The sequence below is a fragment of the Barbus barbus genome (assembly GCF_936440315.1).
Source record: "Barbus barbus genome assembly, chromosome: 10".
In the NCBI taxonomy this organism is placed as follows: domain Eukaryota; kingdom Metazoa; phylum Chordata; class Actinopteri; order Cypriniformes; family Cyprinidae; genus Barbus; species Barbus barbus.
In genome coordinates this window covers 26,941,494-26,968,889 of record NC_136738.1, presented here as the reverse complement: position 1 = coordinate 26,968,889, position 27,396 = coordinate 26,941,494, and the positions used below count along the sequence as shown (strand labels likewise).

The window sequence follows — 27,396 nt, the reverse complement described above, 5'->3', positions numbered from 1 at the left end:
AACAGCATCGCCACCTGAGGACTGTTGATTTCTGCTTATATGACCATCTGAAAATGTGTATAAACAATTTAATCTCTATTCAGAGCGTGAAGCTGAGATCTTGAAGCCTCTTGCTAGTGTGGAGGTGGTTGAGAAAACGGAGGCCAACTTTGATACTGAAATTTCAGAGGATGATGTGCCTGGAGAATGGAAACTTGGAGGACAGGTTCTGACAAGATCACCGGTAAGAACCTATTCAAACCCCTCAGGTGTCCTAAAACATTAATCATTCTCAGTGTTGGGGAAGCAACTTTGAAACTGTGGCTTCCCAAGCTACAAACTAGTCATAATTTAAGTAGTTAAATAACCACTCTAACCATTTGGAGATCTAATTAAAAATAGCTATCCATTTAAAGCTATTTAAGAGGGTGATATCTTTTTAGATGATATTTAGATTAATTTTCAGTAACACTTTATTTTGATGGGTCCACGACCACGACATACAACATACTGACTATAAGAACTTTACAAGTATATGTCAACTTATTCTACTAACCCTAAACCTACCCTAACAGTCTACTCTGAGAGTTAGTTAACATGTAGTTGCAAATTAATGAGAATTAGTTGACATGTAGTTACAAATTTACTTCTAGTTAGTAGAATGTCTGAAGTGGACTATCAAAATAAAGTGTAACCCAGTTTTCTACTGAACAGTATTAATATCTCTATGTAATATATTTATACCACATCGTTCAAAAAAAAAACTTTGCTGATTCATAATTTTCTTCTATTTTAGACATGTGACATCAGATCTGAGGGAACAAAACGATTCCTTACTATCAAAAATGTTCAGCTTGATCAAGCTGGTGAAGTGACATACCAAGCTCTGAATGCTGTGACAAGTGCTATGCTAACGGTAAAAGGTAAGAGAAGAACGAATGTCTTTTCTTTTTAAAAGCATAAGAAAATGTAAATTCAAATCTATAAATGCAGATGAGTGACTATATGGACAATGTTCATTCATGCCTACCAGAGTTGGAAATGGAGTTCACAGTCCCTTTGAAGGACGTTACTGTGCATGAAAAGAAACAGGCAAAGTTTGAGTGCTCCATCAATAAGGATGTGCCTAAAGTGATTTGGTTTAAGGGTTCTGATATTGTTACACAAGGAAATAAGTATGAAATCATTGATGACGGAAAGAAACACATACTCATTATAAATAACTGTGGCTTTGAGGATGAGGGTGAATACAGTATTGAGGTCTTGGGCAAATCATCAAAAGCAAATCTGATTGTAGAGGGTAAGTCGGTTATTATCTTGGTTAGTTAAGTGTTGGTCAAAATACTTTCTGACAAAATTTAACAAGGTTGTTTATTAATGAGTAGTCTAACAAATAGCAAATAGAAAACAACACAGTTGCTAATAAATTAACTTTTTCTAATAAATTCACTGGTTTTCAAGTTTGTAGTATATTAATTTACTGCGCCCATAGTCATTTGTTATCCACTGAACAAATGTCATAGGTATGAGGCTGAACTTCACCTCAACATTAAAGGACCTAACTGTGAAGGAAGGTAAAACGGCTTTATTTGAGCTTGAACTCTCTCATGAGAATGTCGCCGTGACATGGTACAAAAATGAAATAAAAGTGCACCCGAGCAGAACCGTGTTCACCAGTGTGGTGGGAAGGAAACATACACTAGAAATTAAGGAAGTATCACTAGATGATACTTGCCTAATAAAAGCAGAGGCTAAAGGAATATCCACAATGGCTAAGCTGCTCGTAATAGGTAATTTTACCTTTATTTCACTGTTACATTTATTTGACCAGCTGCACCAATTCTTGTTTCCCCCCCTCATTGTCTCATGTTTGCATTACAACAAAACCTTTTATGCAGATTACTACTCATATTTTAGTTTCTGAATATTATTAACACAGCAACCTGTTTTTACAGAGGGTGATGCATTTTTCACCACCAAGTTACAAGATTACACCGCAGTTGAAAAAGATGAAGTCACATTTGACTGCGAGCTCAGTAGAGATGTTCCTGTGAAATGGTTCAAGAATGAAATTGAAATTAAAGCCTCAAAGATAGTGACCATTAAAGTTGAAGGCAAACGAAGAATCCTCAGTCTTAAGAAAGTTGAGACCAAAGACAAAGGATTATATGTTTGCGACTGTGGAACAGACAAAACTTCGGCCAACTTGAACATTGAAGGTCAGTAATAAAATGCAATAACATTTCAATATTTCAGGGGAGCAAGTGGGTTTTATTTGTTAATTTTTTTCTTAAAAAAATATTTTTATTTCCAGCTCGTGACATCAAAGTGGTGCGACCCATGTATGGCATTGAGCTCTTTGATGGTGAGACGGCTCGTTTTGAGGTGGAAATCTCTGAAGATGATGTCCATGGCCAATGGAAACTGAATGGCGAAGTCTTGACCTCTTCACCTGTGAGCACAGCTGCATCAGTATATTCAGTAAACATCTTGCATAAACGTAGCAACATAATTAATATTTTTTTTCTCATGTGTTTTTTTTTTGCTAACAGGATGTTGAGATTATTGAGGATGGTGCAAAACACACATTAACACTCTACAACTGCAAAGTTTCCCGATCTGGAGAGGTGGTCTTCCAGGGAGCGAATGCTAAGTGTTCTGCAAATCTTAAAGTGAAAGGTAGTTTAAAAAATAAATAAATAAATATATATTGGTGCTGTCAATCGATTATAAAAACTTAACTAATTAATCACACATTTTTCTAAAATTAATCGCAAACATTAAAGTTTTTAAATATACTTTTATATTGCAATAACTTCAAATTCAATCTACTCATCCGTGGTGATGCTAGTTGCATTATCGCTGTCATATCTGACGTTAATTGCGTTAAATATTTTTAGTTATATTAAACCATATTGGCCCAGTTTCACAGACAGGGCTTAGACTAAACCAGGATTAGGCCATTGTTCAATTAGGAAATTTAAGTAATTTTTATAAACATGCCTTAGAAAGAAACATTACTGGTGTGCATCTTGAGACAAAACATATGCACTGATATATTTTAAGATCAGTCAGTGCAAGTTTCTATCAGTTAAAACAGCTCAGACTTACACTTTAGTCTGGGACTAGGTTTAAGCCTTGTCTGTGAAACCGGGGGATATAGTTATACATATAACTATATATTTAGTTATATGTTAATCTGAAAAAATTAATCGCTAATTTTGACACTAATTTATATATATATATAAATAAACGTCAACGTTAACGTGTTAACACATGAGATTAATCTAATCTAAAAATTTTAACGCGTTAATATTTTTTTAACGCAAATTAATTGTTTGATAAGGTTTGATCCCAACTTCTTGCTGTCATCGCAGTGCGGAAGGTAATCTATCATTGCCTGCGTCCCAATGTGCACACTATCCATCCTAAATTCTGTGATTATTAGTAATTTTCAATACTATTTAGGGCAGATAGGGTGGATAGTATGCACATTGGGACGCAGGGATTGTGTAATTATGAGTCGCAGGGCTAGACGAAAGTGAAGCGAACGCGGAGAGAGAGAGCAACAGTGCTCGAGAGATATGTATACTCATATGTGACAAGGGTACAGTGAACCAGTGTTGCCAGGGTCGCGGTTTTCCCGCACAATTGGGCTATTTTAAAATACAGTCACAGGAAAAATTACAGAGCCGTGGGTTTCATTTTTTTGGGCTACTTTTATAATGTACCGCGGCCGCCCAAAGTGTATATATACACATGTGATCGCTAAAGGAAGTTTTTACAAAAACTCTCGACGGTGCTTTTAAAGTGAGTTCTGAGTAAAAGTGCACTATCAATCTCATAAGTTGTCTTATGTAGCATGATGCTAATGTTAGCCTCTAATAAAGTTTGTCATGCGTTTCTTTATTTCAACACATTTACAGGTAAATCCTAGTATTTTAAATTTGCGATTAATCGTGATTAATCACAGTTCATGATTAATTAACGCAATTAATTTTTTAATCGATTGATATATATAAAATCTATTAATGAAAAGTCATCAAGGTAATTCTTCCTGTCCAATCGATTCTTTCTGTTCACCTTTGTCATAGATTTGCCCATTTCTTTTGTCATGCCTTTGAACGATGCACAAGTCTATGAGAAAGATGATGCAAGATTTGAAATTGAACTGTCAAGAGAGGCTAAGGTCATCCGTTGGCTAAAGGGATCTCAGGAGTTGAAGGCTGATGAAAAGTTTGAAATCCTCACAGAAGGGAAAAGACACATTTTAGTGGTCAAATCTGCTGCCTACGAGGATGAGGCTAAGTACATGTTTGAGGCTGAGGACAAGAGGACATCTGCCAAACTTGTTATTCAGGGTAATGAAAAAATTTGTGATTGCACAGTAATCGCATTTGCTTCAGATTTTTTTTCTGATCAATTTTTTTCCGATCTGCATTAATTGTTCTATTTAGGTATCCGTCTCGAGTTTGTCAAACCCATTAAAGATGTCACCGTTAAAGAGCGTGAGACTGCAGAATTCAAGATTGAACTCTCTCATGAGAAGATTCAAGTCACCTGGTACAAGAATGATGTGCGTTTGCATCCAAGCAAAGTGGTGCACATGTCCGAGGATGGCAAGATCCATACTCTGTCCTTCAAAGAGGTGTCTATTGATGACACTTCTCTAATTAAAGCTGAGGCCCTTGGTAAAAGCTCTGAAGCAATGCTCACTGTACTTGGTAAGTGTTTAAAATGTTTTCTAATACATTTTATAATGACTTCATTATAATTTACTACTGTTCTTGACAGTACATTGGTGCTGCTTTCATGTTTGTGTCACTCTGCAGTCTCTCTGTTTTATACCAATACAAGTTACAATAGCTAATTGGTATCATCTAGTAACTTTATTTGTTCCAAAACTTCTATCAGGGTTCCTACGGGGTTTGGAAAAGTATGGAATTTGATTTTGAGTTTTTTTTAAGGGCTAGAAAAGTATAGAAAAAAAAGCATAGTTTTTAAAAAATATTTGTGTTTCCAGACTTTTGTTGCTATTTAGTTTTTTATTATAAAAAATTAAGAATTTAATGAAAATTAATTTATTTTACAAGAACGGAGATTTCATGGCAACTGTTTAGTGATTCTTTTGTGATTGTCAAATATGCACTTTTTGATTATACAAAACAGTTTATAAGCATTTTGGGTTTCTTCTCACAATATTCTTAGCACTGTATTACATAACCTTAAAAAATATATATATATACATATGACTTTTATTTGTGCACGAGAAACCATTAAACTTAGCATATAAAACAATGTGCAATATTTTGGGTACAATACTGTGCCACCTATTGTGCCATCAGCCCATTTCGCAGTGTGGTTTCTTGGCCTCTACAAAGTATGCGTTAAAGAGACCTAAGACCTTTTTATTTTAGGGACTTTGTGTGTTGTCACGAGAAAATCATTGGAAAAACCAAACAAACAGAAAAATATTTACAGATGACCGTACTATATACCAAATATAAATCTGAAAATAATGCTCTATGGACCATTTGTGTTAAATATTGTATGAAAATCTACTGAGAAATTTGAGTCTGGAAAAGTATTTAATTTTGAAATGGAAAATGGATAGGAACCATGTTCTACTTACGAACTTCTGTGAAAATTGCCATCTGAGTTTCAGAATTAATTTTATGGTGAGCATAAATAATTTGATAGATGACTAAATGCTCGAGAGTAAGAAAATGAAAACCTCACTCATTCATCCACTCAACAAGGAACAAGAAATATAAGGTGGATGACAGCTCTTTGAATAGAGGAAGCTAAATATATAGGCTAACTAGTCCACAGAGAAAATAACTTTGTGTCAAGGTCTTTATCACCCTATGTGGGTTCAATTTTTTTGTGTATTACATACAGGGCGTTTTGTGCAGGGGCGTAACTATCATCAGAAGTGACGGGGACAGAAATGCTATATATATATATATATATATATATATATATATATATATATATATATATATATATATATATATATGTATATATGTGTATATATATGTATATATGTATATATATACATGTGTGTATGTGTATATATATATGTGTGTATATGTGTATATATATATGTATATGTGTGTATATATATATATGTATGTATGTATATGTGCATGTATGTGTGTGTGTATATAATGTTTTTTTTTTATAAGTTTCTTCTGCTCACCAAGCCTGCATTTATTTAATCCAAAATACAGTTTTACTATGAACATCTGCTTTCTATTTGAATATATAGGAAAATGGAATTTATTTCTGTGATGCGCAGCTGAATATTCAGCATCATTGCTCCAGGCTTCAGGGTCACATGATCCTTCAGAAATCATTCTAACATGCTGATGTGCTGCTCAAGAAACCTTTTTTTTATTATTATTATTATTTAAAACAGTTGAGTAATTATTTTCAGGATTCTTTGATGAATAGAAAAATCCAAAGATCAGCATTTATCTGAAATAAAAAGCTTTTGTAACATTATACAGTATACCATTCAAAAGTGTGGAGTCAGTATTATTATTATTTTTATTTTATTTGGAAAATAAATGATAGAAATTAATAGTTTTATTTAGCAAGGATGGTTTAAATTGATCAAAATGATGATAAAGACATTTATAATGTTACAAAATAGTATTTCAGATAAATGTTGTTCTTCTGAACTTTCTATTCATCAAAGAAACCTGGAAAAAATTATTCTCAGCTGTCTTCAACATCATCATAATAATAAATGTTTTTTTTTAGCAGCAAATCAGAATATTAGAATGATTTCTGAAAGATCGTGTGACTGGAGTATTTTACATTTTTAAAATATATTCAAATAGAAAAGTTATTTTAAATAGTGAAAATATTTCAAAATTGTACTGTTTTGCTGAAGGCCTACTTTGGATCAAATAAATCCAGGCTTTCTGAGCAGAAGAGACTTCTTTAAAAAACATTAAAAATCTTAATGTTCAAAAACTTTTGACTGGGCTTAATGTTTTTCTCTTATTTCTAGCTTTTAATTGGCTTAGAAATCAGATACACTGCTGGACAATAACCAATAATAATAATTTGCTTATATAATAAATATATAAAATAGCAAATAGTCCCCCATGTAATCTATGCCCCTGGTTTTGTGGTAAATCTTGTTAAAAAACTTCATGTCCTCTATATCAACAGAGGGAGAAGCTTACTTCACCACCAAGTTACAGGACTACACTGCAGTTGAGAAGGATGAGGTTACCCTAATGTGTGAATTGAGCAAATCAGGTGCTCAGGTGAAATGGTTGAAAGACGGCATTGAAATCACTCCCTCTAAGAACGTCCTCATCAAGGCTGATGGAAAGAAACGTATCCTGACAGTGAAGAAGGCAGAGAAGGCCAACACTGGTGAATATGTTTGTGACTGTGGCTCTGACAAAACAGCAGCCAAGCTTAACATTGAAGGTATGTATTTTTTATGTATTTTGTTTCTTTTATTAATCCATATATAGATTAATAGATTCAAATTGATAAAATTATGAACTCCTGTAACTTTGCCTCTCCTCTCCTGTTCTTTGCAGAACGTGACATTAAGATTGTCCGTCCACTGTACAGTGTGGAGGTCACAGAGACAGAGACTGCTCGCTTTGAGACAGAAATCTCTGAGGAGGATGTTCATGGTCACTGGAAACTCAAAGGAGATGCCCTGCACCAGTCTGCCGTAAGGGTTTCCTGAAATTAATGTTTTCACTCACACACACACACACACACACACACACACACACACACATATATATATATATATATATATGAGTCATTCTATATTTAGGGGTACATTTCAGGTCAGCCAAGAAGTCGAAATTGAGTATTCTTTTTTGATAAATAAACTAGGTGGTTGAATAATATATCCCCTTAATGTGCTAAATTAATTATTTGGCAAGCTTAGCTCTAATGACTTTTTAAATATGTTAATGAAATTTAACGTTTTATTCATTATTTTGTCAACTGTGTTACGGACAAATTCTGTGTCAAATGAAACATGAAGTACCACATGATTGTTTGAAGGTTTTTGAGTCTATTCACCAGAGTTTTTGATGTTATCTGTCTAACTGATTTGAAAATATGAATTTGGGGCATCATAATGGGAGTTCTGTGAGGTGCTATCATGAAGGATGACACTTTCTTCAACATAAATCCAACGTATGCTGAAGTTAGCGTTATTCGCCATCCTTACCAAAGAAATCCATCTCCAGAGATATCCCCATCTTTTTGTCTGACGGTTTAGTTCACATTTTAACACAGTTGACAGGTATGAACTTAGTATCCATAAAGCAATTTAAACACACACACATTATAATAACTTACATTATAAAGTTAATGACTATATTACATTATTATAAAGTTAAATGAAGTTTTATAATGCATCATGACACTTCAAGTTGTAAGGACTTGTTAAATAACATCATAACACTTTATCAGTCATGACTATGTGGAAATTAGGGTGACAACACATGCCATTCTTCCCGGACATGTCCTGGCCAGGATTTCTATATTGCTTTGATTCAAAGAACCTCGAGAGCTTTTCAAAAACATAAGGAACCGATGTCATACACAACACGCAAACCTAGATATTTTAAGCAATGTCTGGGAAAAATGGCACGTATGGTCACCCTACAGAAACAGATATATGCCAAATCTATAATATTATATAGGTTTAAGTCAATCATGAGGAATTCTGAATGCTTTATAACCCTTGACAAATATGAATATAATGTGCATATAATATTATGGATAGGCCTACTGAGTTCATAGAAAGTGTGGCCGTGATTAGATCAGTTAAGTCTATCCATTGTAATGCAAATCAAGGCATTCCTATGTAATTTCCGTGTAATGACAATAGTTTGTGAATATTTTCTTTTTTTATCAACAGCACTCAGTGGGAGCATAAATTGACCAACAAAAGTTGTTTGCACCACACTCTTTCGTCGCTTGATATTTTGATTAGGTGCGTTGATCCATTAAATCACTTATTATACAAAACCATGATCCGCACTCACACGAAATAGTCTTTTCTTTTCGTTTTATTCTACATTTTATCACCAATAGGACAAGGACACATACGTTTAGGCTCAAAGGGCTTCCTCAGTGTGTATAAACTGCATAAATTGACCCTGAATTGCCAACAATGTCAACCGTGTTAATCCTTATCTACTGTATGTAACTGTGTTACAGCTGATGGGTAACACAGTTGACAGATAACACAGTCGACATTTCGGCCATTTTAGGGCCTTGTGCAAACTGCTGACCTTGGACTAGTTAGTACATGACCTTGATTAACTTATATTTATAAATATGTAGAGAAAGAATATAAAAACATAACGTGACGCAAGTTCACCAGAACATGTTGATAACACTGTTGACGGTCAATTAATCTACTCTACGTGTAGACAATAATATAGATAAAATATTGAAGAGGAGAAGTTATGACTTTCCACACCGTCTTCAAACTTCCCTCCAAAAAAGGAAAATACATCAAGTGATGTTGGACATGTGACTTTGGAACAAACCACTGCTGATTTATAGGGGGTTTTATAGTGAGTAACACAGTTGACACTGGTTTCTCGGATGTACACAAAATGGATGATTTAATGTAGATGCATGACCAAAATATTTTTTAAAACCCCTTTCTCATAATTTAATGATTATTTTGCACAAATAATTATAAGAAATATATGCAGAATTTATTTTAGAGCTAATCCGAAGAGCAAAACCTCACATTTACCTAATCGGACAGCAAAAAAACAGCAACTTCCAGTATAGAATAAACCATTTTTGCAAGCTAAAAGATGGATATTTGTTGGATTTTTGTATTAAATTAATTAGAAATGTCCCCTGATATAAAAGTGATCATTGTTTGAAGTGAAAAGTTAATAAAATGAGTAAAATTGATAATAGAGTCCATGGAAATGACCTATACCCCTAATTATAGAATCACTCATATACATACATGCATGCATACATACAGTCATGGCCAAAAATATTGGCACCCCTAGAAATTATGAACAAAATATCTCTGAAGTATACTCCCATTCATATTCACAATTTTGAGCACTTCAGGGTGATTATGAACATGAAATTATCCAGCCATGGCTTCCTGTTTCATAGAAATATAAATAGGAGAGAAGACAAAGCCCAAATTCCCTTAATCGTTTATCACAATGAGAAAAACCAAAGAATATATTTCTGATGTGCAGCAAAAGATAACTGAGCTTCACAAATTAGTGAAGTTGCTTTAAGAAAAGAGCTAGAGCAGTGAAAATTCCCATTTCCATCATCAGGGCAATAATTAAGAATTTCTAATCAACATAAAATGTTACAAAACTGCCTGGAAGAGGATGTGTGTCTATATCACCCTAATGCATGGTGAGGAGGAGAGTTTGAGTGGCCAAAGACTCTCCAAGGACCACAGATGGAGAATTACAGAAAATAGTCTAGGGGCCAGAAATCCTTTAAAAAAAATGGTCAAACAGCACCTACATCACCACATGTTGTTTGGGAGGGTTTCAAGAAAACTTCTCCTAGCTCATCCAAAAACAATCAGTTATCAGACACGACTGGCTTCTATGGTCAGATGAAACTAAAAAATTAGCTTTTTAGCAGCAAACACTCAAGATGGGTTTGGTGAACACAGGGATAAAAAGTACCCCATGTGTACAATGAAATATACTGCTGTATTTTTGATGATGTGGGCCTATATTTATGCTGGAGGTCCTGGACATTTTGTTTGGACACATGGCATCATGGATTCTATCAAATACCAACAGACAAAAAATCAATAAGTGACTGACTCTGTTAGATATCTTATAATGGGCCATGTTTGGATCTTCCAACCGTACAATAATCCAAACACAAACCTCAAAAACAACACAAAAATGGGTCACTGAGCACAAAACCAAGCTTCTGCTGGCCATTCCAGTCCTCTGACCTGAACCCTATAGAAATGAGTGAGGTGAACTGAAGAGAAGAAGCACCAACATGGAGCTGGAAATCTAAAGGGTCTGGAGTGATTCTGGATGAAGGAATGGTATCTAATCTCTTGTCAGGTGTTCTCTAAGATCATCAGACATTATAGGAGAAACTTTACAGCTGTTTAACTGGCAAAAAGTTAAACAGTATTGAATAAAAGGGTGCCGTTAATTGTGGCCAATGTGTAATAGAGAAAAACATTTATTTCATAATGATATTCACCCCATTTTAAATTCATATTATCCAATGAAAGGTTAGATTTTTGTGATTTGTTTTTTTTTTTTAAATAAAAGATCAAAAGGATTAACACGCAGATAATTTTCACAGACGCCTTTGATCATATTTACCAATGGCCATGACTGTATATAATAATAATTATTATTATTATTATTTTTATATTCTTTTCATATTATGGCAATATTTATAAATAAATAAATACAGTAAAATTTATATTTACCCCAAATAAATGTGTTGGTGTGTTTGTTTCACTCAGGACTGTGAAATTAAGGAGGAAGGCACCAAGCACATGCTTATCCTTTACAATGTTCACATGGCTATGGCTGGTGGTGTGGACTTCAGTGCTGCTAACGCTAAATCAACTGCTCAGCTCAGAGTTAAAGGTGAGAATCCTCATAAGTGAATAAAAAAAATAAGTATTAAGAGCCATTATTATTGTATGTAATCAATTAGTCTTTCACATACTTCATAACTTAGGCTTGTGATAGAGCATTTTTTTCAAAACAAAAATAACCTACTGAAAAAAAATGTTGGGTGACAGTAACAGATAACTTGGGATTAGTCAACAGCCAATCAGGGCTCAAGTCTATTTTAGAAGCCCCATACCTTATCAGGAGAGGGTGGGGGTTACTGGCAGAGCTGAAACATGCCTCCTAGTTTATCTGACCACAGGCAATGCATGGAATCTCAATATGCTAATGATATAGGATCCTGCCTGCCTTCAGATTGCAAATTGTGACCTAGTGATAGAGAACAATGACAAATTGCAGTAGTAGGACAGTCTCTTGTTATTATTAAGGATGTCAATTTCCTCTTCTAAAGCACGCACAATTGGCCTCCTGCGACCTCTGCGGGATGTCACTGTCACTGCTGGAGAGACTGCTACCTTTGACTGTGAGCTCTCATATGAAGATATTCCGGTTGAATGGTTCGTTGGCGCAACAAAAATGGAGCTAAGTGACCGGGTGAGATTCTTTGCTTTATATTTTGTTAGATTTAATTGTTAATTTAAGCATCATAAATTTGATTAAGTTTTGTTCCTGTCTGGATTTTTACTGATTTCATTGTGATTCACTATGATGCTATACTTTTACAACAGACTATTGGTCAACTATACAGTACACACACATAGTATGTATATTTTGTTGTCTTAGGGTGACAATTGCAAGTGAAAAGTCTTTATATATAAATATTTTCTGCATAAAAGGACTTCCAGCAGTACTTGCTCAAGGTTTTGAGATAACGCTGGGCCATTCTGCCCTGCAGGTGCCCTTCTGGTTATTTTTAACTGCTTCAAGAGTGTTGTTGAAGAGTTGGTATAGTGAACCTCATAATCATTTAGACATTTTATAAAATATATAGCTCTTTAATTGTAATGTTTGATTCAAAGAAAATATGCTCCTTATGCAACCCTCTACGGACACATTGGCAATTGAATCGCCTTTGGCTAGTAATTTTTTTTAGTTGACTTGCCAGACTGATAATACTAGGCCTATTATATATATATTACTGTATATGTTTGTAAAATGGTACAGCTTTTTAAATATCTGAAAGTACAGTCAAGCATTATAATATGACATTATGATAATCAAGTATTGTTTAATGATATAACTTTAGTAATTATAATTAAAACTTAGTAACCATGTATGAATGCATAGACATTTTAACTGAATTTAGGACTGGTGGCGCTTCTTTGGTCATTCAGTGTTTCTGTTAAAAAAAATGGGAAAAAACTAACAATAATACTTATAAGATGAAAATAATAATACGAATTCTGATCATAAGAACAGTATAAAACGCACTAAGGATTAACGAGCTGCTGGATTCATGAATATTAATCAGGTTGTGTGCGTTCACTCGAACTGATTCGCTGAAATCAAAACAGGGAGATAATAGGTGAGCGCCAGCCAATGAGATTAGTTCCGCCCACTACCGGAGAAACGGCAGTTCTTAAATGCTGAAAAAATACAATTCATCCATTCAGATGAACTGAAAAACAACTCTGAAGCGCTCAGTCAGTGTGTTCAGAGAGTGAAACTATATCTGTGCTAAACTCATACTCAGCCTCCAACTCACACACTGGCGAGTAAAATATGAGAATTTATTAGCCATTGGCTAATATTAGACATAATTTAGTCGCCCAGAGTGAAGATTAGTCGCATATGCGAGTGATTTACTCACATTGTAGAGGGTTATGTAATTATTTTTCACACACACACACACACATATATATATATATATATATATATAACTAAGAAAGAGGTTATTTTGTTTTATTATTTAAAGGCGCTTAATTATTTTTGTTGATTTTGCCATTTACTTCATTTTTCCTTTGCTTTCAGAGTTTATATAGTAGAAATGTGAAAATAAAGCATTTGATAAAAGCCTAAAAAACTATCCCACACTGTTTTATACAGGTGGTCACCAGAGCAGAAGGAAGACTGCATTCTCTTACTCTAAGAGATGTAAAGCTGGCCGAGGCTGGGGAAGTAAAACTTACTGCAAAGGACTTTGTGACCCAGGTCACGCTTACTGTGAACGGTATGTTTTTTATTTGTTTTGTTTTTTTATAAATAAATAAACACCCCATTGTTATTGTAGTATCATTGACATAATATTATATTTTTTATTAATATTTTGAATTAGTTTTTATTTTAATATTTTTCATTAAAAAAATTTGTTTTAGTCATTTTGTTGCGTATTCCCAGCTAGTTTTTAATTTGTCTATATAGTTTTTATGAAATATTATTGTAGTTTTAGTTATTTTTATAATTTTTTATATTTAATCTTATTTATATTAACATTCATTTTTATTTATTTTTATTTTTTTATGATTGTAGTTTAAGTGTACTGTAATAACCCTAGAACACCTGTATTCCTATCAAATAGAATATATAGGCATATATAGGGATTGCTTAGGATTTCACATTAACACATTACATATCACAGAGCCACCAGTTGAGTTCACCAAGCCCTTGGAGGACCAGACTGTTGAGGAGGAGGCCACAGCCATTCTGGAGTGTGAACTATCCAGGGAGAAGGCTGATGTGAAGTGGTTCAGAGACGGACAGGAAATCCGTAAAACCAAGAAGTACGAGATGGTGGCTGAGGGACGCATAAGGAGACTGATCATCAAGGACTGTAGCCTTGATGATTCCAAGACATATACCTGTGATGCAAAGGAGTTCAAGACATCTGCTTTCTTAAATGTTGAACGTAAGTTAAAAAACTTGAATAAGGCCAAATAAAGACATAAAATAACACAAATCATTTGTATAAAGCAAATGTATTTTTTTTTTTTTCAGCTCCATTTGTTGAATTCGCAAAGCCTCTTCATGATGTTGAGGTTAAGGAGAAGGAATCTGCTAAGTTTGAATGTGAAGTGTCCCGTGAAAGTGCCAAGGTATTTTTTTACAGTAACCGAGTTAAGAGTTTTTATAGAGTTTTACAGAGTCCAGAGGTCTGAGACTACTAGCGAAGCTGTGGATGATTTATATTTTAAATTGAATGCACTTGTTTTAATTACAAAATATATTATTAGCATAGCAATGTTAGTGAAAACTGAACTAAAATATTTGCATGATTTTCAGAATTTCGTAGTATTTAAAATGTCTTTCTTTTAAAAACAGTATGCACACAAATCTGACGAAAAAAGAGTGGATTGATTCATAACTGTTTGTTGCATAGGTTCGCTGGTTCAAAGATGGCGCTGAGATCAGAAAAGGCAAAAAGTACGAGATTATTGCCAAGGGATTACAGCGTATTCTCATCATCAGCAAGGCAGTATTTGATGATGAAGCAGAATATGAATGTGATGCAAGGACATCCAAATCCTCTGGAATGCTGACAGTTGTCGGTAAGTTTTGTTTCAGCCATTGTTCTAAAATCAAACTAAAAATAAAGACATTAATGATAATTCCTTTTGCCTTACAGAGGAGGAAGCTAGATTCACAAAGAACCTGTCCAATGTTGAGGGCACAGAAACCGACAGCATTAAGATGATTTGTGAGGTATCCAAACCCAGTGCAGAGGTTACATGGTACAAGGGTGACCAGGAGATCCCGGAGAGTGGTAGATATGAACATGTTGCAGATGGGAGAAAGAGAATTCTCATCATACAGGACCTCCGTATGGATGATGCTGGCGAGTACCAGTGCAAACTGCCTGCTTCGGAAACAAAAGGAACTCTAAAGATCAGTGGTAAGTTTAAAGCTTATGTTCTTTAAAAGAACACGCTGTTCTATTAAAGTCCTACTAGCTCGGGTCCCCATGATCATGTGAAACCTAGAAAAGCAAGAAATTTTAAAATTGTGATTTCCAGACCTGGAAAAATATATTTTTCTAGCTATTAAATATTTAGTTTGATCTTTGTGAGTGCAATTTCATTAAAATTGTTATCAAAAGTCCATATCCAGTAATCTCGAATGACTTGAAAAATCTATTTGTCAAAAGGTATTGATGGACTTAAAATTTACTTTCTTTATTGCTTTAGAATTGGCAGCTGAGTTCATTGCCAGGCCCCAAAACCAAGATGCTGTTGAGGGTGAAAAGGCTGAGTTTGTTTGCTCAGTGTCTAAGGAAAATTATGAAGTCAAATGGTTCAAAGGAGACAAAGAAATTACAACTGATGATAAGTATGAAATTGTTGTTGATGGCAAGAGGAGGGCACTCATTGTCAAAAACTGCGAGCTTAAAGATGAGGGTGCATTCATTGCACACATTGGCTCTGTAAAGGCATCAGCAGACTTGTCGGTGATTGGTAAGTTTTTCTTTATTTAGTCCATTTTGCTTTAATATGTTTGTGTAAAGGTCTGCAAATGTTTCATTTTGAATTGTTGTATTAAATTGGAGTAAAAATGGGTACCATTATTTGTCTCATTAGAAAAACTGAGGATAATCACTCCCATCAAGGATATCCAAGTAAAGGAAGGACAAGAGATTGTTCTTAACTGCGAGGTGAACTCAGAGGGAGCTAAAGCCAAATGGCTGAAGAACAATGAGACAATGTTTGAGAGCAGCAAGTTTGTCATGGTTCAGAGAGACAATGTGTTCTCTCTTAGAATAAAAGCTGCAGACAAGTCAGATGAAGCCAGCTACACCATTACACTGACTAACCAACGCGGAGAGCAGGCCAAGTGCTCTGCTAATGTCAATGTACTAGGTGCGTTGTTATTATATATCTGTTTTTTATACCTTGTGTATTGTGTATTGTGTTTTTTATACCATGTGTACAATGCTGAAAGATATTTTTTTGCATCTCAGAGGAAGCCCTCAAGATCATTGAGCCACTAGAGGACTGTGAAATAGAGGAAAAGAAGACCATGAGTTTCGCTTGCAAAGTGAACAGACCTAATGTGACAGTCCAGTGGATGAAGGCTGGTCAAGAGATCACTTTCAGCAAACACATTCTGTATCGAGTGGACAAGGACAAGCACACTCTGACCATTAAAGACTGCAGCCTTGCAGACGAGGGTGAATACAGTGTAGTTGCTGGCACGGATAAGTCCACAGCAGAACTGATCATCAGTGAGGCACCCACTGACTTCACCGCTCAGCTCAGAGACCAAACCATCACTGAATTTGAGGATGCCGAGTTCACTTGCAAATTATCTAAGGAAAAAGCCCATGCTAAATGGTACAGGAACGGACGTGAAATTAGAGAAGGACCAAGGTGAGTTTTGAACCATGAAACAAAGTACTCTGTAATAATGTAAAAAATGTTTGCTAATGATCATAATCTCTTTTTTTCAGATATCATATGGAAAAAGATGGAAAAGAATGCAAGCTTGTAATCAAAGAGTGCAGACCAGATGATGAATGTGAATATGCCTGTGGAGTGGAAGACAAAAGGACAAGGGCACGTCTCTTCGTTGAAGGTATTTTTTTCCCAGCCTGTTCCTGTTATTTTTATAGCCTGATAATTTGATTTGCTAATGTCGTCTTTCTTCTCTTCCTTCAACAGAGATTCCAGTGGAAATTGTCAGGCCACCCACAGATGTATTTGAGCCTCCGGGATCAGATATTGTGTTTGAGGCTGAACTAAATAAGGACAGAGTTGAGGTCAAATGGATGAGGAACAACATGATCATTGTCCAGGGTGACAAATACCAGATGATCAGTGAGGGCAAAGTTCATAGATTGCAGATCTGTGAGATCAGGCCCCGTGATCAGGGAGAATACAGAATTGTTGCCAAGGAGAAGGATGCCAGAGCCAAACTTGAGCTTGCAGGTATGATACAGTGTTTCCATACTATTACCGCAGCTTTGTTTTCGTATAAAGGGATATTTTTGTTAATGTCTTATACCTTTCTTTACAGCTATTCCAAAGATCAGGACTACAGATCAGAACCTTGTAACAGATGCTGGAAAGCCTTTTGTCATGACGGTACCTTATGATGCTTATCCTCGTGCTGAGGCAGAATGGTTTTACAATGACATCAGCCTACCTGGGCAAAACATTGACACATCCAATGAAAGGACAGAATACAGGCTAAAGGACCCTAAGAAGTCAGACCAGGGTCGTTACAAGATTGTCATCAAGAACAAACATGGAACAGGAGAGGCTTTCATTAATCTTGATGTCATTGGTAAGAAGGAAAACAAACTAGATGATTTACAGACAATTTAACTGTTCTAGATGTCTAATAAAAGTGTTGTTGTAGATGTTCCGGGACCTGTGAAGAACCTGCATGTTGTTGACACCGCTGATGGTGAGGTCAGCCTTGCTTGGGAAGAACCTGAAAGTGATGGTGGAAGCAAGATATTGGCTTATGTGGTTGAGAGACGAGATGTTAAACGCAAGACCTGGACAATGGCCACAGACCGTGCCGACATTCCAGAGTACTGTGTTGGTGGATTGCAGAGAGACAACATGTATTTCTTCCGTGTATGTGCTCGCAATAGAGTTGGAAATGGAGAACCCGTCACTACTGATGAGGCTGTTCAAGCCAAAAACAAATTTGGTGAGCTATGCTTCAGTTTATTGCTTTATTTTCTGGTACGAGTTGAGAATGTAACAACTAATTTTATATTGTCTTAAAAAATTGTTTTTATTATTCTTCTGCTTCTAACAGAGGTGCCCGATGCACCTCAGAAGGTTATGGTTGGAGTCGTCAATAGGTTTGGTGCCACAGTTTCCTGGGAACCACCACTTTTTGATGGAGGATCTGAGATCACATCTTATATCATTGAACTACGCGACAGAACCTCTGTGAAATGGGAGCCTGCTATGGTGGTCAAAGCTGAGGATCGCACAGCTACACTCAATGATGTTGTTGAAAACAAGGAGTACATCTTTAGGGTCAGAGCTGAGAACAAAGCTGGAATTGGCCAGCCAAGCGCTGCCACAGATCCAGTGAAGATCATGGATCCCATTGGTTAGTAGGGTTTATATTTTTCTCGCTGTATCTTGAAGTGTTGCAAAAGTCAGTGTCAAACATTCAATTTTGTCTCCTATTTCAGAGAGGCCAAGTCCACCTCTGAACTTCAACTACACAAATCAGGCCAAAGACTCAGTTCAGCTATCATGGGAAACGCCCATCAGCAATGGAGGCAGTATGATTACGGGCTACATCATTGAGAAGTGTGAGGACGGTTCAGATAAGTGGCTGAGATGTAACGCTAGGCTTTGCCCTGACCTTTACTACAGGGTATGTCATAGTGTTTAATTCTGTGTTTTGGATTTAACAAAATATATCATCTTATGAAAATATTATTTTGTTTTGTAATGTCTTTATGTATGTTTCCTACATTAAGGTTTCTGGACTGAAGTTTGGTCAGAAGTATCACTACAGAGTATGTGCAGAAAATGCTGCTGGCGTTTCTGATCCAGCTGATGCAATTGGGCCACTTTTGGCTGACGATCCTCATGGTAAGCCATTTTAAATTTTCCTTAAAGACAGGTAAAAATATGCACGCACATCATTTTTAATTTTTCCACCTTTAGTGGGTCCCACCATGGACCTCAGTGGGTTCAAGAATGGTCTGGAGGTCATTGTTCCCAATGCTCTTGTCATCCGAGTTCCCATTACGGGATATCCTGTGCCTAAACCCAAGTGGACATTTGGTGACAAAGAGCTCACTGCAGGTGACCGTGTTTCCATGCTTACAAAGCCTACATACACCGAACTGGTTGTTGCTCCAAGTGTACGTCCAGACAAAGGAACATACACATTACAATTGGAGAATGATGTGACATCTGTCTCTGGAGAGATCGAAGTCAATGTTATTGGTAGGCAAATTTTCTTTCTACTATTTTCTCCAACTATGTTGTTGTTTTTGCACTGCAATTAATGTACAACCCCATTTTTGCATCTTTCAGCATGTCCAAGTGCACCCAAAGACTTCAAAGTTGCAGAGGTGACAAGACAGCATGTGCATCTAATGTGGGAAGCACCAGATCATGATGGAGGCAGCCCAGTAAGTGGGTACAATATCGAAAAAAGAGAGGTTTCCCGCAAGACCTGGGTCAAGGTGAGTTGTTTTTAAGTTACTTGTTTACAGTAAATATACATTGTACATACTGAAACATTTAGGTTCCAACACATCTACTCTTCAGGTGATGTCAGGCGTACAGGACCTCGAGTACACTGTCACAGATGTCATTGAGGGCAAGGAGTACCTATTCAGTGTTATTGCTTGCAACAAATGTGGACCAGGAGAGCCAGCATACATTGATGAACCCGTGAATGTGTCCTCCCCAGCTAGTAAGTCTTAAAAAGTATTAAGTTCTTTTAGTTTGAGGGATATGAATAAAAAGAACAGTTTGACACTAAGTGAAACTTCTTTGAAATACAGCTGTGCCTGACCCTCCTGAGAACCTGAAATGGAGAGACAAATCAGCAAAGAGCATCTTCCTGCTCTGGGAACCTCCCAGATATGATGGTGGTGCTGCTGTCAAGGGCTACATTGTTGATAAATGCCAGCGTGGCACTGACAAATGGGAAGCCTGTGGAGATCCCATACCTGCGCTTAAGTGAGTGGTGTTTCTTCATGAGCATCCCTGTAATGGAACATAGTGTGTTTAATAATTATTCAGATATATCTTTAATCGGTATCATTATACGTATCCCAGGTTCCAGGTTACTGGTCTTACTGAAGGTCAGTGGTATGCCTACCGTGTAAGAGCAGTGAACAGACTTGGAGCCAGCCGACCATGCAAGGCTACAGATGAGATCCTGGCTGTGGATCCTAAAGGTTAGAGATCTAGGTCCACCAATATAATAGTTAAATAATAGTTAGAATTCACTATATATTAATGTTTTTATTATATTATAGAGCCACCAGAAATTCAGCTGGATGTAAAGCTTCTAGCAGGCTTAACGGCTAGGGCTGGCACTAAAATTGACCTGCCTGCTGATGTGCTTGGCAAGCCAGAGCCAAGAGTAAAATGGACAAAGGCTGACCTTGTCCTGAAACCAGATGATAGGATTACCATCGACACAAAACCTAGCCATTCAACACTTTCCATTGCAAAGACAACCAGATCTGACACAGCCACCTATATCATTGAGGCAGTCAACACTAGTGGCCGTGCCACTGCAACTGTTGATGTCAACATTCTTGGTATGGTGTTTTCTGTAATTTCGGCATAATCAAATTAAAGAAATCAGTGGTGATTATAAATATAATGTTAATGTCTTGTCATTGTTGAAAACCAGACAAACCTGGCCCTCCAGCTGCTTTTGATATCACTGAAATCACCAATGAATCCTGCTGTCTGGCCTGGAATGCCCCCAGAGATGATGGTGGCTCACCAGTAACCAATTATATTGTGGAGATGAGACCCACAGATAAAGAAGAGTGGCAGAAACTGTCTGCTACAATCAAACAAACTGCTTTCAAAGCCTCCAAACTCATTCCCATGAAGGAGTATGTCTTTAGAGTATCTGCTGAGAACCAGTATGGCATTGGGACACCTGCAGAGCATGTGCCTATTGTTGCAAAGTATTCATTTGGTAAGCATACAGCTCACTATATAATGTATGTATGTATGTATGTATGTACTTATTTACAAAATGTATTATCTTTCTCTGTCACTCAGATACTCCTGAGGCACCAACCAGGGTTCAGCCTTCTGATATCACAAAGGATGCTGTAACTCTGACTTGGTATGAGCCTGATGAAGACGGTGGAAGCCCCATCACTGGTTACTGGGTTGAGAGGTTTGATCCGGAGACTGACAAATGGATCCGGTGTAACAAGCTGCCAGTTAAGGACATAACGTTCAGGTAGGATTCTCCTTTTCATTGTGTCTGAATTTAAATGGTGACGGAAGTTCAAAACTCTAGAAAGTCTCAAATTAATGTCACCTTTTCAGGGTGAAAGGTTTGCCAACAAAGAAGAAGTACAGGTTCCGTGTTTTGGCTGAGAATCTTGCAGGACCAGGAAAGCCAAGTGCAGAGACTGACCCAGTTTTGATTAAAGACCCAATTGGTATGTTATGGTTTTATCTTTCAATGTTAAGGCAATTAAGTAATTCAAATTTGAAGTCATGAATCTCAATTGTTGTTATTTTAGATCCTCCTTGGGCTCCTGGGAAACCATTTATCAAAGACATTGCCAAGACTTCAGCAGACCTGCAGTGGACCAGACCTGAGCATGATGGCGGCGCTAAGATTGAGTCCTACATAATTGAGCTTCAAAAGAGCGGAACTGAGGAATGGGTTCGTGTAGCTGAGGATGTGCCAACAACAGAGCATTTATTGAAGGGTCTGATGGAGAAGCAGGAGTATTCTTTCAGAGTCAAGGCTGTCAATGTTGCTGGAGAGAGCGAACCCAGTGACCCAAGTGACCCTGTTGTCTGCAAAGAGAGACTCTGTGAGTGTTTACAGCAGATTCGATAAGTGATTTGTTTAATAATTATGGTCATTACAAGCAACTATTTTATATACAGTATATATATACATCTCAAGAGCATATCAAGAATGTATCTAGATATTAGTATCTAGATGTCAAAAAGCAAGACATTTAATTGTATTTATACGAACTGAAGCATGCAATTTTTTATAATGGTTTAACCAGAATACTATCATAAACCCCAATTTTTAACACATTCTCTGATTTTTATATTCAACCTGCAATGATCTGTAAACAATAATATTATTTTTGTTATTCTCATTCCAACAGATCCTCCAAATGCCCCACGCTGGCTTGAGGTGGTTAACATTACTAAAATCAACTGTGACCTGAAATGGACTGAACCAGACAGTGATGGTGGATCTCCAATTACCAACTATGTTGTTGAGAAGAGAGACGTCAGACGCAGAGCCTGGCAGGCTGTGGATACCACAGTGAAGGATACCAAGTATACTGTCACTCCACTGAATGAAGGCTCTCTTTATGTGTTCCGTGTTGCTGCTGAGAATGCATCTGGTGTAAGCGAGTTCTGTGAACTAGAGGACTCTGTTTTGGCCAAGGATACTTTCAGTAAGTTGAACATCTGTATCTTTAGCTATTTTATATATGTGTGTGTGTGTGTGTGTGTGTGTGTCTGTGAGAGAGAGAAAAGAGAGAGTTTTCATTAAAATACATTGTTGTCCTTTCTAGCAACCCCTGGACCACCCTACGCTTTGACTGTAGTTGAGGTGTCCAAGAGACATGTTGATCTGAAATGGGAGCCACCTAGCAGTGATGGTGGAAGACCCATAACCAAGTATGCACATTTTTATGTATAAAACACTTGTGTAAACTTCAAATAAAATAATGTGTACGCTTGTGGTGTTCAAGGCAAATAAAAAAAGTCTTATGAATAATTATTTTCATAGGTATGTTATCGAGAAAAAAGAGAAGGTAGGCACACGCTGGGTAAAGTCTGGAAAGACATCTGGCCCTGAATGCAAGTACAAGGTGACTGATGTTGATGAAGGCTCTGAGGTGCAGTTCCAGGTTCGTGCTGAGAATGAAGCTGGAGTTGGTGACCCAAGTGAACCTACTGTTATCATGACCATTGAGGATCCCATAAGTATGTTAATTTAATGCATAATTACATATCATGCAATTTACAACACTAACAATAGTGATAGAAGATTATGTGCACAGCATAATCTGGATTGATGCATGTGGATTTTTAGGTCCACCTTCTCCTCCGCTTGAAGTCAAGATTGTTGATGCCAGCAGAGAGCACATCAACATTACATGGAAAGCTCCAGAAAAGAATGGCGGAAATCCAGTCACAGGCTACCATATTGAACTGTCGGAAGCTGGAACTGAGAAGTGGATGAGGATTAATGCTCGTCCTGTCAAAGAGCTCAGATTTAAGGCTGAGGACGGCATCATTCCTGAGAAAAAATATGTCCTGAGAGTTCGTGCTATCAATGCTGTTGGAGTCAGTGATCCCTCTGAAATTTCAGATGGTGTCTTTGCCAAAGACCCTGACTGTAAGGACTATTCAGTTATTCATTGTGAATGAATGTATATAAGAATCTATCTATCTATCTATCTATCTATCTATCTATCTATCTCTCTCTCTCTCTCTCTCTCTCTCTCTCTCTCTCTATCTCTATCTCTATCTCTATCTCTATATATATATATATATATATCTATATATATATATATATATACATATATATATATATATATATATATATATATATATACATACATATATATATATATATATATATATATATATATATATATATAAGCTTTATTGTTCTAGTACTGGTATATATATATATATATATATATATTAGCTTTATTGTTTTAGTACTGGTATTTAATACATATTTCTATATTTACAGGTGCACCAACCATGGATCTCCAGACCCAAGACATTGTAATTGTTGAGGGTGAGAAGATGGACATAAAAATCCCATACAGAGCAATACCAAAACCATCAATGGTCTGGAAAAAGGGTGACACTGAATTAAAGACTGAAGACAGACTGACATTGACATGTGAACTCAATCGTGTTCACCTGGAGCTTCTCAAGTGTAAACCCGAAGATGCTGGTGTGTACACTGTTACTCTTGAGAACAGTCTGGGTTCAATAACTGGCACAATCAACGTAAAAGTGATCGGTAAGAAACTGTATAGTTAAACTGATTCCATTTGTCACACTTATAAAGCCTACTGCTCAAAAATACCTAAATGACTCATATTTTCCATTAAAAGGCCTGCCTGGACAATGTAAGGACATTTCTTCCAGTGAGGTCACCAAGAACTCTTGCAAGATCTCTTGGGAGCCTCCAGAAAGTGATGGTGGTAGCCCAATCTTGCACTATGTTCTAGAGCGCAGGGAAGCACAGAAGAAAACATTTTTGCCTGCGATGTCTGGAGACAATGTTTTAAGTTTTGTGGTCAAAGATCTTATGCTTAATGGTGAATACTACTTTAGAGTGAAGGCTGTTAACAAGATTGGTAGTGGTGAATTGCTTGAACTCCGTAATCCTGTCATAACAGAAGAACAAAAACGTGAGTAGAATTCATTTTTATTCAATATCTTTTATATATATTTTTATTTTCTATTATTATTATTATTATTATTAATTAATTAATTACAGAACACCCAGACCCACCAATTGAGGTTGAAGGGCACAATCCCACCTCAAATTCGATCATGGTTACTTGGATGGCACCACCATATGATGGTGGATGCCCAATCACAGGGTACATTCTTGAGAAGATTGAAAAAGATGGTGACAGATTTGAAAGATGCGTTCCAAATCTGGTACCTGGTTTCTCCTACACTGTCACTGGCTTGACAGAAGGAAAGGAATACCAGTTCCGTGTCCGTGCAGAGAACATTGCAGGAGCAAGTGACCCATCTCGCAGTACACCATTGATTAAGGCTGCTGATCCTGTTGGTATGTTAAAAAACAAAATCTATTACAGTTTCATTTCAAATATGCAAACTTTTTGAACTCTTCTGTGTCAAATAAAACATTATATATAACATTATACATTTTGTGGTTTTTGTTTGTTTGTTGTTGTTTTTTAATTCTACATTTTTTCTACTTTAGAACCACCAAAGGTATCACTCCATGCCCGTATTGCATCTGGCCTCAGTATCAAAAAGGGCGAAGAGATTAGATTGGATGCTTGCATATCTGGATCTCCCTACCCAACTGTTACATGGCTCAGAAATGATGAGAATGTGAAGCAGCCGCCAGCTAAGAAGAAACCAGAAATTGTAAAAAAGAAAAAGAAGTCCGTTCAGCCCGAACCTGAAGAAGAATTCCATCCACCACTTTTAGATCGCTTGTCATTCGACCAGAGCAAAACGAGTGAAACTGCTCTGATGGTGCGTGATGCCATCAGAACAGACCATGGAATGTTCACTATTAGAGTTGAGAATCCCCATGGTGTTGCAACAGCATCGTGTGAAGTCAATGTTCTTGGTGAGTTTCTTTTGGAACTTCTTGGGAACTTTGAAATCTTCCGAAGCATTTATTTAATGAAAAAATGTATGAACATTTCTGCTTGTTGTAACTTATAGATAAGCCTGGCCCCCCTGTTAACTTTGGATTTGATGAGATCAGGAACACCTCTGTTGTTTGCATGTGGGATGCACCTCTTGATGATGGTGGAAGTGAGATCATCAACTACATACTGGAAAAGAAGGACAATGCTACTGATGAGATTGGTTGGGTAACTGTGACCTCGACCCACAAGGGTTACAATTACCCTGTAACCAAGCTTATTGAAGGAAAGGAGTACATCTTCAGAGTCACAGCTGAAAACAAGTTTGGCTGTGGACATCCATGCTACTCTGAACCACTTATTGCAAAGAATCAATTTGGTAAAATTATATTTTATTTATACTTTGTACGTTAGTTGTCTTTATATTATGGTTTATTTTAAATTATTTGAAATATTGTTTTTCAGAACCACCTGATGCTCCCAACATGCCAAGAATTGGAGAGGTCACCTCCAGCACAGTTGCTCTCAGCTGGCATGAGCCAAAGGACAATGGTAGCCCTATCTTGGGCTATTGGGTTGAGAGACGTGAAGTCAACAGCAAATATTGGACCAGAGTGAACAACAATCTTCTTAATTCACTGTCGGTTAAGGCTGAGGGTCTTATGGAAGGCCTTGTTTACATCTTCAGGGTCTGTGCCGAAAATCTTGCTGGCCCGGGAGAATTCAGTCCACCAACTGACCCTCAGACTGCAATGGATGCAATCTGTAAGTGAAAAATGAAAACTAAACATTAAAAATATGGCTTTAAATTGGCTTAAATGTTTTTTGTTTGTTTTGTTTTGTTTTTTAATCAGTATAAAACTTATGGTAACACTTTAGTTTATTGAGGCAAAGGTTGTAGTTAATAGTTAGTTAATAGTGAGAAATGGTCCCCAAACTACAGTGTGACCAAACTAGATGTATACTAACTAGATCCAAATGATTTTATAATTTGATTAAATGTAACTATATTTGCAGTGCCTCCTGGTCCTCCTGTACCAAAAATTGTTGATGTCACAAATACAACTATCGATATCAGTTGGGTACCTCCATTGTACAATGGTGGTGGAGAAATTCTTGGATATCATGTTGAGCGCTGTCTGGTTGGAGAGAAGGACTGGGTCCGTTGTACTGAGTTTAGATGCAAAGACCGCAAATACACAGTGACTGGACTGACTGAGGGAGCTGACTATTACCTTCGTGTATACGCTGTAAATGAAGCAGGTCATGGAGCACCAGGCATGACTGAACCTGTTCAGGCCAAAGAGCCAGAAGGTATGTTAAAAAACTTGTGGCACTTTCGCCTTTCTACAAACAGTGAGTGCAACAGAGGACCTAAAACTATTTAAACAATAAGCCCGGTTTAGATGTGTATCAGCATTACTTTGCACCTATTAGAGAAATTATGATCAAATTTTAAATTTGTACTTGAATTTACAGAGGCCCCAGGGGTTGAGTTTGATGTCTCTGTAAGGAATGGAATCATCATTAGAGCTGGAGAAACATTGCGTCTCCCTGCTGTTGTTACTGGACGCCCTGTACCAGAAGTTAAGTGGACAAAAGATGATGCAGAGCCAGACAAGGAACACACAGTTATTGAGAAAGAAGGAAAAAACAGCACTTTAACCATCAAAAATGCTTTGAGAACTGACCATGGCATATACCAGATCACAGGCACCAACCCCAGCGGAACCAAGTCTGCCTCCGTTAAGGTGGATGTGATGGGTAAGTCAAATTATTTTCTTCAAATATTTTTTTTGCTATTAA

At 36.7% G+C, this 27,396-nt stretch overlaps 1 protein-coding gene across 1 annotated transcript in view; it reads left to right on the top strand.

Annotated features, from left to right (window-relative positions):
* Window positions 1–27,396, top strand: part of LOC306876339 (titin-like) — a 143,366-nt gene that overhangs the window by 46,159 nt on the left and 69,811 nt on the right. Inside the window, exons 76-125 of the mRNA XM_079427428.1 lie at window positions 84–223; window positions 776–902; window positions 1,013–1,279; window positions 1,503–1,769; window positions 1,935–2,198; window positions 2,294–2,433; window positions 2,532–2,658; window positions 4,074–4,340; window positions 4,437–4,703; window positions 7,165–7,431; window positions 7,548–7,687; window positions 11,486–11,612; window positions 12,052–12,194; window positions 13,647–13,770; window positions 14,179–14,445; window positions 14,535–14,632; window positions 14,917–15,085; window positions 15,163–15,429; window positions 15,722–15,988; window positions 16,112–16,390; window positions 16,492–16,900; window positions 16,981–17,105; window positions 17,192–17,458; window positions 17,547–17,816; window positions 17,892–18,191; window positions 18,303–18,605; window positions 18,691–18,878; window positions 18,985–19,099; window positions 19,175–19,459; window positions 19,550–19,701; window positions 19,787–19,934; window positions 20,026–20,203; window positions 20,303–20,424; window positions 20,506–20,793; window positions 20,889–21,185; window positions 21,272–21,458; window positions 21,548–21,663; window positions 21,748–22,047; window positions 22,357–22,656; window positions 22,777–22,882; window positions 22,995–23,191; window positions 23,301–23,606; window positions 23,970–24,248; window positions 24,343–24,642; window positions 24,732–25,034; window positions 25,191–25,568; window positions 25,667–25,969; window positions 26,056–26,355; window positions 26,608–26,904; window positions 27,070–27,354. Of these exons, the coding sequence (XP_079283554.1) occupies window positions 84–223; window positions 776–902; window positions 1,013–1,279; window positions 1,503–1,769; window positions 1,935–2,198; window positions 2,294–2,433; window positions 2,532–2,658; window positions 4,074–4,340; window positions 4,437–4,703; window positions 7,165–7,431; window positions 7,548–7,687; window positions 11,486–11,612; window positions 12,052–12,194; window positions 13,647–13,770; window positions 14,179–14,445; window positions 14,535–14,632; window positions 14,917–15,085; window positions 15,163–15,429; window positions 15,722–15,988; window positions 16,112–16,390; window positions 16,492–16,900; window positions 16,981–17,105; window positions 17,192–17,458; window positions 17,547–17,816; window positions 17,892–18,191; window positions 18,303–18,605; window positions 18,691–18,878; window positions 18,985–19,099; window positions 19,175–19,459; window positions 19,550–19,701; window positions 19,787–19,934; window positions 20,026–20,203; window positions 20,303–20,424; window positions 20,506–20,793; window positions 20,889–21,185; window positions 21,272–21,458; window positions 21,548–21,663; window positions 21,748–22,047; window positions 22,357–22,656; window positions 22,777–22,882; window positions 22,995–23,191; window positions 23,301–23,606; window positions 23,970–24,248; window positions 24,343–24,642; window positions 24,732–25,034; window positions 25,191–25,568; window positions 25,667–25,969; window positions 26,056–26,355; window positions 26,608–26,904; window positions 27,070–27,354 (11,418 nt within the window). The remainder of the gene's footprint in view (window positions 1–83; window positions 224–775; window positions 903–1,012; window positions 1,280–1,502; window positions 1,770–1,934; window positions 2,199–2,293; window positions 2,434–2,531; window positions 2,659–4,073; window positions 4,341–4,436; window positions 4,704–7,164; window positions 7,432–7,547; window positions 7,688–11,485; window positions 11,613–12,051; window positions 12,195–13,646; window positions 13,771–14,178; window positions 14,446–14,534; window positions 14,633–14,916; window positions 15,086–15,162; window positions 15,430–15,721; window positions 15,989–16,111; window positions 16,391–16,491; window positions 16,901–16,980; window positions 17,106–17,191; window positions 17,459–17,546; window positions 17,817–17,891; window positions 18,192–18,302; window positions 18,606–18,690; window positions 18,879–18,984; window positions 19,100–19,174; window positions 19,460–19,549; window positions 19,702–19,786; window positions 19,935–20,025; window positions 20,204–20,302; window positions 20,425–20,505; window positions 20,794–20,888; window positions 21,186–21,271; window positions 21,459–21,547; window positions 21,664–21,747; window positions 22,048–22,356; window positions 22,657–22,776; window positions 22,883–22,994; window positions 23,192–23,300; window positions 23,607–23,969; window positions 24,249–24,342; window positions 24,643–24,731; window positions 25,035–25,190; window positions 25,569–25,666; window positions 25,970–26,055; window positions 26,356–26,607; window positions 26,905–27,069; window positions 27,355–27,396) is intronic.